Here is a 15,663-nt window from a genome sequence, read left to right as displayed (position 1 = left end):
ACTAATAAATACACAGCTCGGTCAAACAACCAACTCAAGGAGGAGGGTCTTAGCGCTGACAATCAGGCTGGTGCTCATGCTCACACCCCGGCCTCTTGTTCTCTGCTACGCTACAGCGTCTTTCCTGATAGAAGAGACTGCTAAAGTTAGTTAGCATGGCCACCAGTGAACATGAACAGTTATACTGTTATGGTAAGTTGTGGAAACTTCACACTGGAACTCAAACAACCTTCCCTACACAGCTTGTAAAACATTTTAACACGCTTTCTTCATTCACATGACTTTCCGTTAACATGCATATATAAAGCCCCCTACTTCAGCAGTGACCTTTGCCTTGTTAGAGGGTCTTTATGACTCGCAGCTGTCAAGTCGGCAGTCTTCCTGACGATAGGCCATAAAATGACCATAAACAAATAAATCAATCTGATGATATTCTAATTCACTGAGCAGCACTGCTGTATCAAAAGAGAGTTGTGTACTGCAGGTGAGAAATGAACATTTACCAGAACCTCACTTCAGAAATTCTGAACTATCCCTTTTAATATAAGCAGCAGTTTTATTCCCACTTTCCTCACTCTATTTAGATTAATTTATTTTTGGTTCAAATGCAGTAAAACGAGAGTGCGCCGCGGAGAGAGGGAGGATAGAGCAGCACTCCCAACTCTCTCTCTCTCTCTCAGACAGGTGGCCCCGGTTTATGTCGCCGGGGGCCCCCAGGGGGGGCCCAGCAAAGTGAGTCGGAGCAAGAGGAGGGACCAGTTTGTGCGCGCCACGCAGGTGGTGTGAAATGCAAGTCCTCTCTCTGCACCTGAAATATTCAGATTCTTCTGGCGGCGTCGCTTTGATCTCGCTGCAATCGACAGGGGAAATCCGGGTGCGTGGGGGGCGGGGGGAGGAGGACGAGGAGGAGGGGAGAAAACAACAAAAACAAGAAGGAAGAGCAGCACACCTGAGAGCGAACAGATTGACATTTCTTAAGAGAGAATAAACAATCGCAGGTTAGCTGTGTCGTCGTCGTTCCAGGTGAAAGTGGGCCAGCGTGGCGACGGCCGCGCCTTCCGAGCCGTTCTGTCCTCCCATCGACTGACCTCGATGGTGGAGCTTCAGAGGAATACGTCCCCTGCAGGGGCACTACTCCCATTTTATTTCCTCACACTGAAAGCTTTACAAAACAGGAAAACAAACCCTGTCCCCAATTTATTATTTGTTCATCTCGACAGTGTCACCGCTGTTTAAATTTTTAATGCGTCCCTTTGTAAAAAGAGAAGGGGGAAAAAAACCGCCTCACTTTGGAGACTTGAACGTCTATCACCTTCCCCTCATTTGGCCGACTGAAGTTATCGTATCTTCTCCCAGGTTCTAACCCACCAACCTGCTAATGAATCATAGGACTGTGTAATTAGTCACCCTGCATGTACCACACAGTGACAATAGACACCCTGATTGTAACCACAGTTTGAAAGCAGCAGAACAATAGTGGGACTTAATGATGATATAAGGTGCTGTAATTGGGCTTCGTTTGGAGCATTCAGTCATAGATTGTAATTTGAAGTTTCTAATAGGGGGGACATTTAAAGTTATTCATGGGATCCGGCGCGGATACAGGATTGTTTGAAAGTGCCGTAATAAGATGCTTTCCTGAGATCTCCTGATACTGTAAAAAAAATAAATAAAAAGACTCAAGAATAAATAAAATTAAGAGCCTCCCCGATCATACGGAGATGCGCTACCGTTACATTAGCAAGAAGTAAAAAAGAAATAAAAAAGAGCGTCTGCGAGTTGAAGTGCTCATGTTAGAATTAAAGAGGGAGAAGTGTTGACAAGTAGGCTGTGCTCCGGCGCATCAGGCGCCAAAAACTCTCTGAATGAAGCAGGGTATGACGAATAATGGCTGACAACACCAGTCACACCTTTCGCTGATGATTTTAACGCTCACGCGCTTCTCCATCCTTTTGTAAGATTTAGCATGCTGTTTGAAGACAGCCTGACTGACTGGGGATTAATTATTTTTGGGTGATTTAAAAAAAAATAAAAAAAAAAGTATTTATTTTTTTTCTTGCAGACTTTCCAGTCCAGAGTTGAGAGATGTGTCAGAGTGAAATGTGATTTTTTTCTTTTCGGCTTTGCAGGTAATTCCTGACAGCCTACATGGTGCCTACATGTTTCGGCACAGCGCAGCCAGCTGTAATTGTTGCAGAGTGGACAGGTGCAGACTCTACAGTAGCCTGACATGTGGGGAAACAAACATTTGTGTCACAGCGTAGAAGCAAATGTGAGCCTTGTCTTTTTAGACTGTGCTTGGTTTTTTACTTATTTTTTCTGTTTGTTTTAGTCTTAGTTTTGTTCTTGTTTTTACTGCATGGGGGTAAAAACATGCAGTAAACATGTTAATGACTTGGACTTGCTTTACAGCCAAAATACATTTACACCCTGAAGACCTGCTTTGACAGTAATTTCACATTTTTAAACTGCCTTTGTGATCTAGCAAAAAGAATTGCCATTATTGTGCATTCGTACAATAATGCCGATATGTTGTGCATTCGTAGTTTATAATTGACGCACTGAACTGCGAGGGGGTGGACACCAATTGTGCTTCACCTTTAAATTTTTGTAAGTTAAAATTTTGTTGATACAAAAACCAGGTGAACGGCCCTAGAAATCAGTTTGGTGTGTTGCTCCACATCACACACCACAACCAAACCTTATACTTCAGATTTTGTGTGTGGCCTCTCAATGGCATTAGCTAGTTAGCATTAGCAGAGCAGTACGCAGCACCTCAGTGGTTGCTTTACTGTTAAGATATTTCTATCATTTCTGCTCAGTGATTCTGTGGCTCCATGGTACTTTTAAGTTGAGTGCCATCCTTTTGAAACTTGTGGCTGTTGGAGACAAAATCTGGGGATGAAATGCACTCAGGATTTGTCCTGAGTGTGTGTGGTCTGACAGTACTCAGATGCTGCTGTGAGTTAAAACAGCTTTCGCTGTTCTCATGGAGAGTAGATCTGTTGCACTTTGAAAAAAAAAACACAAAAAAAAAACAATTGGAGAGAGATGCCAGGTGACTGCAGACCTCCCAAATGTTGTGCCTGTCAAAAGCCGCTTACTCCGGTTGCGTTCGCAGTGCTGGGTCACAGAGGTCAGAGGCTTCTCCCGCCCTTTTCTCTCTGAACAGTCCAAAAAGCGCACGCGCACACACTCGCATGCATAGACATAGTCTATTTGTTGTGCCTTCAACTGCTGCTCAGTCGAAAGAGGCCAGATCAGAATCCATTTTGGATCTTTACTCTGGACAGACGCCAATATACGCCTTTCCCGCTCTCCCCTCTCCAAACTCCTGCCTCCTCTCCTCTGCGACAGGGGCGGGGGGTTGCCAATAATAATGTTGAGTCCAGACTAGACTGCAGTGATTGGGACTATTGATTGCGGTGATTTGATTTATTGATCAGCGCACCCTCTCGAATGTGGCGTCTGCGATGTGGGGCTAATCTGAGGCGGCCATAGACAGTCTTGTGCCTCACAGAGAACGGGAGGCGATAAACAGCGTGTGAAAGGAAACTGCACCTATCTTAATCACAGAGCGACCCCTTCACTGCCTCGCTGCAGACCCCCAGAGTACAGATGTCAGAGCACATGTGTACCAAAGAGCTCTTTTGTTGCGAGACCTTGCGTGTGCAAGAGTGTGCGCCGTTGAAGGGGTGTGTGCACGAGTGGGGGAAGGGGGGTGAGGCAGTTCAGTCACCAGGCAGAACAGAGTGGATCTATAAATTGATGGAATTCAAAGCCTCCAGCATCGATTACCATTATAACAAACAGCAGCACACAGAATGTCTGATTATTTTTAGACAAAGATTTTTGTGCTCTCAGCAGCAATTCTGCTGATGCTGTCACACTTTCAGACATCTGCCTATGATTGCAATTAAATGGGATACAAAAAGAAAAATAATACCCCATCTGCATTTTCCCCTCTCTCCTCCTTGTTCCTGTTTTTTTTCTCCTTCTCTTTTAATTTGTGCTGTCCATGCCTATTCTACACAAAAGAGACTCAGTCTACCTCATTTTTGCAGTACCTGGAAACTTTTTTTCTCCCCTCCGCCCCAAACTCTCTCTAGTTGTCAACATTTTCCTCTATGGTTTGTCTTTGAGAAAGGCCAGAAAATAGCTTACGAGTACAGATGTAATCAAGATGCACTAGGTTTAATGAATCAATGTCAAATCTGTTCTGCTGCTACACAAGTGAGCGTTGCATTTCAGCTAAAACAAAACTCCTCTTTGGTACCGATTGTCACATCTTTTTCTGCTGGGAATGTTAAGTCCAGCATTTGTACTAAGATTAAGATGCTTAACTGGCTCAGGTCATGTTAGTTGGTGTTAGATGCCAACATTTCCAGAAAAAAAATGGAGGAATGTAAGTATATAATTATACATTGAGCACAGAAGATAAAAGGACACATGATACTGGGTTCACACAAGGAGATTTCAGCAATATTTTGGAGAATATATAAGCTTTTAAACTTGACCAAACAAAGTCAGTTGTAATTTTATGCAGTTCAGGTTTGATCAAAGTGTTTCAGAGTTTGAGCTGGAGATGACTGAGTGCAGTCCAGACATATTAAAAGTTAGCTTTTAAGTTTAGCACTAGCATCATCATCGTCGATGGCTAACCGGTAGTCGGTATTCTTGGACCTTACAAAATGTTCTACGGAGTACCACAAATTCTTCAAAAGAAACACTGTAAACGTCTGTATAAGTCGAGGTCATCAATATAACCCATTTATTACTGAAAAATATGAGATAAAACATAAATTCAGCATCTCAAGGCTAAAGCTCCCTTCCCAGGCCCATACTAATTTAAACGTTAGAAGACAGCTCATCTCTGGCTGCTTTTCTTTTAAGCAAGCCAAATGACTCCCGGAGTCACAGCATATTTCCTTCTGACATGTCATTCAGTCGCAGGTCCACTTAGACTGTTGCTCTATCCGTTTAAAACCCAATAATCTTCTTGTTTTCTTGGTCTTTGTTTTCGGAGTCAGGAGTCTCTAAAATTGCTTTCCCCTGGCATATTGACTCAAGCGCAACAGGACCGGTTCCCTGCTCGTAATCTTTCGTCCCTGCCCCTCCGGTCCCTATGACAGCTCCACCCTCCCCAGAGGAAACTCATCAATTATGGCTGGATGTTTGACTGGCAGAGGCTTAATGACAGAGGCTCTGTATTGACCAGACTGCCACACACTTAAAATTTGCTCCCAGTTGTCCTTCTTAAAACCTGTCAAACCATGTCTGAGAAGCCCGGCTTCCTGCAACTCACCTCGATTTGGAGTTGAGGAAGGCTTCTGGACGTTGATGTTAAAAAATAAATAAATAAATAAATAAAAAGGGAGTTCTCCATAGTGAAGGCAAATAAGTGAATCTCATCAGAGGTCTACTTCTTGTGGATTGAAATGTATCGCATCTGATTATAGAGGAGAGGAAAAATCTTAGTACTTTCGCCTCCTGAGACGGCATTACTATTTCAGCAGCACTATATTGCGGAGTTCCTCCCATCATCAGCCGTAGCAAGACAACCAAAGTAGCAAACAGCCTGTTCTGCCTCACTTCTTTCCAGAAGGACAGGCAGGAGGTTTCATTTGATGGGCTGTTGCCCAGGCTCCCCTCCCTCATAATGGTCTAGAAACTGTGGGGATGCTTTCAGAATAACCATGCTACAATGATTGCACTGTTTGGCTTGCATACTGCATGAGCATCCAGCATCCTTATCATCCGAGCTGAAACCAGCTCCACACAGAGGCCACAGAAGCACCGGCAGACTTAGAATCACCATACTGTTATATCTTAAGCAGTTCAAAAAGAAAGAAAGAAAAAAGATCCACTCAATGTCATTTCTTGAGGAATTTTTCTCTTGGTGAGATTAGCTGGTCCGGGGCCATTTGAATCCTGCAGAGGTTGCCCACTGCTCAGAAAGCCCTCTCTAATCTCCAGCTAGGCTCATCCCAGATGGACTGTGAAAGGGCTAACAGGAATTTATAAAGTCCCGTCGCCTTATCCCGTGCGGTAAAATCCGTTTTCAGTGACGGTACTATTCAAGGGAATGCCACACTAGCCAAGTATTTGGATACTTTATTAGGAGTTCAATTGAGAAATAGGGTGATGGTGACCAGTCATTTTAAAACAGTTTTCACTTCTAAATTGGAAGAGAGCCTCTGTTTTTTGCTGACTTGATTTATTTTGGGGGAAAAAATAGTAAAATACTAACATTGAGTTCAGTTTGGGAGTTTGTTTTCAATCCCAGTCTGAGAATCTATCAACATTTGATTGCAGTTTTACAGGAGTACAAATGTGAAGAGATGAAGTGCATTTTGTGAAACTAAGTGTTGTCACATCTATCTGTTATGAGGGTCACTTTTGATGCTTTGCCATTTTGTATAGTAACTATGAATTGAGTGGAAGGAGTAGGATATTTTTTTAACTAATTTGAATAATGAACTTAATACACAGTTTGTTTAGTAGGATCAATTGGAATAGATGTATGATTGAACAGAAATGACTTGTACCTTGACAGGACGTGTGTTGTGAATTGGCGCTATAGAAATAAATTGAATTGAAATTCTTGTCTTGTCATGACCTTAGAATTTTGTTGTAATTTTTTTATGGTGATCTGGAGATGGACATTCAACGCCTTACACAGTCAAATTGTAAAACCATTTTTACCTGCTTTAATCAGACTATAGGCCAGGCTGCCGTCAGTTGGAGCTACTCAGAGAATTCGTCATTCCTCTGCTCAAAAAGAGGGCGTGTTTAGCTGATGTTATTGTTGCATATTGCTCTGTCATATGTACCATATATCTGGAAACTCAGAGTACCACAGAACTTTTCCACCTTGCCAAAAAAATAAAACATGACAGCTTGGCTTAGCAAAGGATAAAACTGTGTATGCAGCCCATTTGTACAGTTTCTACATTTAAGCTTTACAGTTCTGGGCATTATGATTTCATTTACACGTTTTCAGTTTTATAGCCAAGAAGCCTAATGCAACACATTGATCCAATCTACTTATGTTTGAACGAATTAGTTCTGTTACAGGATAAATCAGGTAATCGGGTATTCTCGATTTTTCCCTGTCAGTAAAAGTCACTGAAAGACCAAAGCTGACTGATCCTGCAAGTACCTACTTTGTGTGTCTCACTGTTTTATATCCTAATATCCCTTCAAGAGCAGTAAAAACACCCCTAGCACACAGGTGAATTTTTCATTTCAGTTCTAGCACTCAACTTGTTAGAATATTTTGAGAGATACTTTGTGGAAATGTATCAAGATACTCTAGTCTCTACATTTTGTTTTGCTGCCTTGAATGCCACTTTTCTTTGTAGAGCTAGGCGAGGAACCATCTTTATGTCATCTCAGCTCAGGTTGTGCGTGTTGTTTCCTCTTGTGTGCAGTACAGAAAAGGTGAGAACACAGAGAAAGAAGTGGAAAGGTGAAGATCCAATGGATTCTCTCACTGAATGTTAATCCCACATCTCATAGTTGAAGAACTGAGAGATAAACCCAACCTATTTTCACAAATGCAACCAAAGCAGCAAATGAAGTACAAAGCGACCAATCCAAAGATGTGCTGCAAAGCAGGATTAATGGCTAATCTGCATAGATGAGATGTTGGAGTTTTAGTGTCACATGTGGCTGGGACCAGTCAGGAAGTCGCAAACTTTCAGGGGCTGTTTTTTAACCTGACTGGTACCTGCTACCATGGTATGGGTCTGTCATGCAATACCTATTTTTTCCCTTGTTATTACATGCAGCACAAAATGGGTGTATTGACTCTCCCAAATCCTATTTAAAGAAGTGTTGCACTTTAAAGTTAAAGAAACAAACATCTGAAATTGTAGTTCATTCCAGATGTTACATATATTCAGTTGATTTGGTCAAGTTAACGTCATCAGACGATGGGAGCCGATGAACGGATTTCAAGTTTCAAGAAAAGTTTATTTTTATTCGTAAGTGCAGCAAGTGTTTTTGTAAATTGTATTTACATGAGATCTATCTTTAGATCACCTGAAAAGACTATGACTGTTTTTGTGTGGAAAAATCTTTTTCCTGATACCAATCCCAGGCATTTTAGACTTTGCACTCACCATGTTTGAAGTTAATGAAACCAATGCCATGTAACGGCTGAATATGCTCCTAACTGGATTTCTCTCATTACATCTTAAAATATGTAGCTGGGCTGATACGTGGGTAGGTTATAGTGGGCTAGAGCTGAAAAACAGAACACAAAACGTCTGAATTGAGGCAAGCTGCCTCAAAGTTTCCATGTGCCATTGTGCACACGATACCTGTTGAAACAAACATGCGTGATTGTGAATCAGCTGTTCACTATTTTAGCTAGAGCTAGCACCGTTAGCAGGAGCTAACTGGAAAACAAAACAGACTGGAAGACGATGAATGGATGTTTAAAGTGACAATGGAGCACCTTTAAGTCTTTGCACACCGTCCAAATATGTTTGAGAACATTTTTGTGATACCGATGCCAACCCTAAACTGTTGGAGTTGCTAACTGGAGCTCTTCCAAGCAGCAACTGCACAAACACCAGCATTTTCTTTCCTCTTTCTCCATTTGGTCATCCTTATCTTCATTTCCTCGTGTCACCTCTGCATTGCCTGCTATCTTAGTGCGCTGTAATTCACATTTAGGGGGGAGAACGCTACTTGTTTGTGCTGGATGGAGCTAGCGCTGTGGAACCAAGCATTTGTCGTCTTCTTGTGTTTTTATGTATGGTTGGCAAACAACTTAAGGTGCATTACTGCCACCTTTTACATTGACCAGATGTTATAGTACTACAATATTCTTTCCAAAATACTAGTTTTTTTTAGAGAAACTAAAAATTCTGGAAAAAACAGCAACCTAGCATTCATCATCTACCCAGAATGCATCGTAAACAATATGGCAACGTCCGTGTGCACGTTTATACACGTTTTATTTAAGTGTATAAAAACTAAGCAGCGCTATATATTTTTTTTTACATATAAGATCAATGTTATTTAAATTAACTGTATTGTTACAAAGGGCCCATAAATTTCTACCACTGACAACAAAAAAGCTTGTAGAGTTTTTTTCAAACGTGAAGAATAGTTTTTCTGCACGTCTTACTTTTTGCTACCACACTCATCTTCACTTGAGCCGTCGTCTGCTCTGCCTGTCCAGGGACTTGAACCGGCAGCCCTTCAATTAGCGGCTGCTTCTCTGACCGGCAGGCTTTCGCCATCCCACGAGGCGCTCCCCCCTCCCGCGCCGCCCCGCCGTTAAAAGTTTCATCCTTCCATTTCCTTCTCTTATTTTGCCTTGCGAGATGATTTATTAAACCGCCTTTAACTAAGACTGCAGATTAATTAAAACACAGTCAATTTAATTTCCCAGCGTCATATATGAATTTGCAGTGGTAATTGAATCCCCTACCCTACTTTCTTCTATTTTAGCCAAGCAGTTACAAAAGAGGCTCCTCATCAATTACTGATAATCGCAGTCGGAACGAAGCCGGGGTCCGATATCCAGTTGTCTATGCTATTCCTGCTTTCAGCACAAAAAAACAGAGTTGGAATCTGTTTTCCTTTTTTTGTCTGTTTGCTGAAAGGGCCAGGAATTGGATGACCGATCAATAATATCGGATTTGCGGTTGGCATGCCGAGCAGCTGAGTCCGGCATGAATGCGAGGTTCTGATGAAGGCACAGCCACGCAGACGGCTTTGAATGGCGGATCAGATGCGTTGCTGGGGTGGAGCTCCGATTGGCCATAACACAGAGATGTAAACAAGCAATGTGCCGGAGGAGCATTAATGGAATAGCGGTCAGGGCTGCTGCTGCTGCTGCTGCAGAAGGGTCATTTGGTTAAATCCATGGAGGCTGCTGTCATGTATTGGTAATCGATGCAGGATCAATATAAGGATTGGTGCAGGTTGGAGGGAGAGGGGGGATGGGAAAGAGACTGGAAATAGACTCAAAAGCCGTGGTAATTACAGCAGAAACTCGGCCCGGTGCCTTCCACAGTCTGGTCTTGGCTGATTTTATAAAACAATGTTTTATTTCAGGAGGAAGCTGTGTGTTGGTAAGGGTGTTTGTCAGGTTATTGGGTCTCTACACGTGACTCGTCCTCCTGCTCCCTCCCTCCTTCCCTCTCTCTCTCTCTCTCTGTGTGTGTGTCTCTGGCCCCCTCCCTCTCGTCCCACTTGCTCACTGGCGCTCTATAGCCGTTGCAAGTGTATCGATTATTTCAAATACTGATTATCTAAAAGGCCTTCTGCTACTGTAGGCATTGGATTTATTTTGGCTTAATTATTTATGGGCCAGGGCTAGCTGTAAGTATTACTGCTGTGAGATCATGAAGGATTACATTGTTAATATTCAGCAGTGTGTATTTTTATTTATGTACACTCTCTAAGCTGTGTGCCAGATGAGCTTCGGCAGGCCACGTAAAATGGAAAGAGAGACGGAAAGAAAAGTGTGGAAGTGCGGCGTCTCTTCACTCTTCTTCTTCTTCTCCCCCCTCAACGTTTCTCTCTTTTCTGTTTTCGTGTTCTTGCAGAGGGAGCTGAACTCTGTCGCCTCTGAGCTGGCCAGTCGGCAGGAGGAGAGCGAACATTCCCACAAGCACCTGGTGGAGCTGAGCAGGGAGTTCAAGAGAAATGTCCCTGAGGTGAGTCTAGCACCCTGCCCCCCATTATCTCAGCCAGTATGTGTCATTTTCCTCATCTTCACCTCAGCAGGTACCGGCTGCCTTCTTCAGGTGGTGCAACTTAAGCCCCCGCGTGTGCTTATCAATGGGGAATTATCTCCGGCTTTTGGAAAAATCAGCATTCAAGAGCCGCACGTTGGGAGCGCGGATACTTCACGAACAGTCACCGGATAACTCCTGACATTAAGATTTGGATGCGGAGGCCTTGCATTAGCCTCCATCTATGACTGACAAATGGGATTTAACTCCAAATCATAAGCAGCAGTTAATGAAAAAGTTACCTCGCTTTTTCGCTTTCGATACCGATATCCGAGTGTCGGTCAGTACTGATCCAAAGCAGAAAAACATTTTTGATTTGGCTTGAAATTTTTCTTATTTTAAAAACAGACACAAATATACTGGATTGCAAATTTATTTGATAACTCTGCACCAGTACAGCACACTTCAATACACCAACAGCTTCACAAGCTTGGTCAAACATGTAAAAACAACTTTAATTTGTCCAGTCAGAACAATTAGGAGTAGAGCAGCCAACGTACAATAAATAAGAAACTGAAACTGACAAAAACTAAAGGTTGACCACCTTGTCAAACATGCAAAACATTGTCCCAGATACCCGATCTAGAATCTTTTTCAATATCGGGGCCAATATCAACGTTGGATGCCGATCCAGCATTAATATCAGATTTCTACTGGGGGTATTTCTGAAATTTCTTCAGCTGAAACAAATGTGAATTTGTAGTAAGTGGCAAACTATCCTGAATCTAAGGGAAAATTAAATCCCTTCTACACCTACCATCACACACATTTCATTAAATTACATCTTTTTGTTCTGTACCTAAACAGTAAAACAAATAGATGCAGCTATCATAAAATGTAGAGTGTTTTCAGACTTTAATGATCAGTTTGAGAGCTCTGGTTAGAAGTAGGAAAAAAATAGTTTATTATTATCTTTTTCATAAAGATAGTAATAATATTTGAGAGGCTTTGAATTTGACTTGACTCACAATTAAATCACAATTTTTTTTTTTTATCTTTCCGAAGATAGGATAAGCAGACTTTTACTGTAAATGTTGACCTCATTGGTTATGTACTAAAGAACATTAGGGCCACTGATTAAAAAAAATTAAAAAAACAATTCTGACTTTTTTTTTAGAATTCAGACTTAAATCTTAGTAGATTAAAAGTCAGGATTCTGTAAGCCGTGTAGATCAATCCAGGTCTGTCTGGTCCATATATCAGGATTTCAAAAATATACTGTGGTGGTTTTGGGTACTGCTTTGTTCAGTTTAAGTTTTTAGGCACTGAACTACCTGTTAAGTCCAGACTTATTAAAATAATTAAATAACCGTTTAGCACCAAATTAGAGCTCCTGGGACATGCTTGTTGTTTGCCGCTAGTGGCTAATTGTTATTCGGCTAATACAGTCATTTGCTTTTATTTTCACACTTCTTTTATGTTACTGTTACTCTTTCGCAATTACCTCGTTGTGGTGAGTGGCAAAAATGCTGCGTCACAAACATTTTAAATATGGCGGAAGCTTCTTCGAAGTACTTTAAGACCTAGCATGCCCCGTTAGCAGTCTCTTTTAGCTTGCTGTGTCTCAAACATAGATAAAGCGGGACATCAAGACTGAAGAACTCACCTTTTCACCCAGGGATAATGTTAGCTTAGACGTACATGAACAACAACGTCAAATGCTAACAGCAACCGAGTTCTGAAACTGAAAGTGTGTAGCATTTATTGGCATCTTGTAGTAAAACTGAAGATGCCAAATACTTTTCACTTCTGTATCACATCAAATTGCTTCTAACCTAGTAGTCAAGGCAACCTGTCGAGAATAATGCAATCATCAGAAACGAATATTAGCATAACTCGTTTACTTCACGCATCCCATACTGACCGTATTTGGGTTTTTGCTGTTTTTCAGCCCCATGTTTTCCTTTGGGCACCAAACCTACATCTAAATGCTTTGTTTGAAAGTAGATTTAAAAAAACCATTTTGGCAAACAGATCAGATACTGAATTGAGCTGTTACTACGCAGGTGCACTTGAAGCAAGAGGCTCTGTTACTAGCAAAATAACGACGTGTCAGCTGGTTTAGTCAGTTGTCAGATCAGAAGCTGGTAACCCAGCTGACTGTAATGTCAGTTTGCATTAGGCAAACTAAAATGTCATTATTGTTCTGAATACAGTGCTCACACCTGCTGAGACGCCATCTGTGCATCAACTTTTTGTTTTCTCTGCCTTACAGTAAGACTTGTCACTTTTGTTCCATCTTACTTTTTAAGGGAAAAAAACCCAAATAAACTAAGCAAGATTTACCATGCCTAAGCTAAATCTATGCATGGTACAGATATGATTTTGTCCTTTTTCATCATACTTTTCTTTGAAATAATCATGTATTGACATTTGGCTGAAGTCAAAGAGAATATTTTTATGTTTTATAAATGAACCCTGAGGCTATTTGCCGCGCCGCCTGCCTATCTCGGCGCGGAGCCGGAATCTTGTCAGTATAATGCAGGCGTTTAAGACGGGATCAGGCTGTCACCGCTGGCAGCACAATCCCTTTACCTGCAGCTGCGAGAGCTTGCACGAGTCAGGATTTCTGAGCTCTAAATCAAGCTATTGGAAAGCCCCACTTTTCTAACATGCCCACCCAAACCCTTTTCAGTTTTACCAGTAATACCCTCCGCCCTACGAAACTACAGACATCGCCGGGACCTTAGAGGTGTTTTAGACTTTCTTAGCAAGCTGTTTGTGCCTCCCAGGGGCCAGTCTGATTCCTGAACAGGTGGAGCATCTGCACCGTAAAATCTGCTGAGACAGAGTTTCCTTTTTTTGTGTTGTGTGGGTGTGTGTGTTGGTGTGCGTGTGGGTGTGTGTGTGTGTGTGTGTGTGTGTGTGTGCGTGCATAGGAGGTCCGGGAGATGGTGGCACCTGTTCTCAAGAGTTTCCAGGCGCAGGTGAGTCGCATGCCTCCGCTTAGATTACACACACTGCAGAGTCAAGAGACCACTAAGTAGTAGTTATTGACGACTTCCAACGTTTCCGTCCCACAAATATCAGTCGAAGGAGACTCTCCTGTTGGACGCCATGCGAACATTGACCAGAAACGGACCGCGGCGCTCCTTCAGCGAGTGATTTGATAGATAGAGGGAGAAATCCATGGCGTACTTTGCGTGTTGCTGCTCATCTAGTGCGTATTGACTGATGCCTTTTCTGTCAAAGTGAAGTAGCATCTATCTGCCATTAGATGATCAGATATCTGGCTTCTCATATTTTCTTGGCTGAGACAAGCCCTCATTTCCTGTTGAGATGGTGCATTCGCCGTTCCCCCCCTCTGACGTCGCCATATTGAAAAAGTCATCTGATACCTACGAAGACTGTGCTCCAGCCATTAAACCAAGGTCATAAATCACATTTGCGAGCCGCGTTATGGTCCGCAAAGCAGAGGCTTATGGAAATGATACCGCAAATATGTTTCCAGTCTCGTTTCCTACCCCCCCTCCTCTCCCGCCCCACCACCACCTCTAAACTCCCGCTCAGTGCCAACCTGAAAGCCCTATCATCTGTAAACATGAGAACACTCAGCATGGATTGTTCAGATCTCTTGGAAGTGATTATTGGCAGCTCCTTTTTAATGCTTTCTAATTGACTGCGCCCGAGCAGCCGCGTTCCTGGGCGGCGGCCGTCGCGGTCCACGCCACGCTCTCCAGCCACGGCTCTGTGGCTGATTTCTGTGCTAATTCAATTTCTCCCGACTGTAAAGTTTCAGAAATATGTGAATCAAGCCGTCCATGTCTTTATTGCGCAAACGGGAACCCAAAGGATTAATTTGAACACCACTGATGTCTGACAACTGGGATTTGAGAGATGCCTTATAGTAGATTAAATAGATGGCTGATAATGAGCAATGATTTTTATTTATCCCCCCCCCTTATCTTCTGTTTTGCTGCAGGCCTCTCTGGATACCTCTTGGTCTCTCTTGTGTAACTTGATAAGTGCAGGCGCAGGCTGAGGAAGCACACTCATGTAGTAGACTGTACAGATGAGAAATTCCTGTACAATTATCATTGGGACCAATCAGTCATTTTTGATTTTTTTTATAAGCTTGAATTTTTCTATGCAGACTGGTAATAAATCAAACCTCATCAGTTCCTAAAAATAAGAAAAAAATCGCACAGGTTTGGACTGTAAACTATACATATGCTACCACTGACATTTGGTGGAGGCTTTCAAACCACACACTTTGTGTAGTCAAATTGTAGCATCTTTTTGGTAGATTCAGTGGTTTCCTGGCTTATGTCCCTCTTTTAAGCGTATTCCATAGATTTTGGGTCAGGACCAAACAAAGTACATGATATAAGACAATTATATCAATTAAAAATTATTTGGATGTTATTATTATTATTCCCTATTGTGTCCAAGTTTCAACTAACTTGTTGTCGATTTGAGTTGAGGCTAATCCTCCGTCTGGATTATTTCACCTACCTCAACAACCCTGGCAGTGAAACAGAACCTCAACACTCAGCATGATGCTCCCACCACCATGCTTCAAATAATGATTTTTCTTTGGTAATGTTATTGTTCTGACAATTATTCGATTAAGCTGCTAAAAATTGTAGATAAACAAACAGTTCAGTTTCATTTTAAAAGAAACATTTCATTGCATAAAATGCAATAGCGCATTGTTCTTTTAGTTTATGCTGTTGCAAAGGATGCATCTGCAGCTAAAAAATACTTCCAACATCAAAATGTTAGAAGTATATTTTGGCCTAGTTATTGCTCTGAGTGTGTTGTTCTTTCAGCAAATGCCCCTTTTTTCAGTCTGTATACTCTGGGTAATGAATACTAAATTAGATGACGATTATTTCAATAATCGATTCGTCGTGATTAATCGTTTCAGCCCTAGTAGATTATAGAAAATGTACGCTAAATT

At 42.0% G+C, this 15,663-nt stretch overlaps 1 protein-coding gene across 4 annotated transcripts in view; it reads left to right on the top strand.

Annotated features, from left to right (window-relative positions):
• cux2b (cut-like homeobox 2b) overlaps positions 1-15,663 on the top strand; it is a 133,081-nt gene that overhangs the window by 51,502 nt on the left and 65,916 nt on the right. For all 4 annotated transcript variants that reach the window (XM_032577828.1, XM_032577827.1, XM_032577826.1 and 1 more), the window contains exons 2-3: positions 10,572-10,682; positions 13,640-13,687. In XM_032577828.1, coding sequence (XP_032433719.1) covers positions 10,572-10,682; positions 13,640-13,687 — 159 coding nt within the window. The remainder of the gene's footprint in view (positions 1-10,571; positions 10,683-13,639; positions 13,688-15,663) is intronic.

This window comes from Xiphophorus hellerii, chromosome 12 (genome assembly GCF_003331165.1).
Source record: "Xiphophorus hellerii strain 12219 chromosome 12, Xiphophorus_hellerii-4.1, whole genome shotgun sequence".
Taxonomy (NCBI): domain Eukaryota; kingdom Metazoa; phylum Chordata; class Actinopteri; order Cyprinodontiformes; family Poeciliidae; genus Xiphophorus; species Xiphophorus hellerii.
Note: the sequence above shows the minus strand (reverse complement) of the source record. Positions and strands in the feature narration are given on the sequence as shown.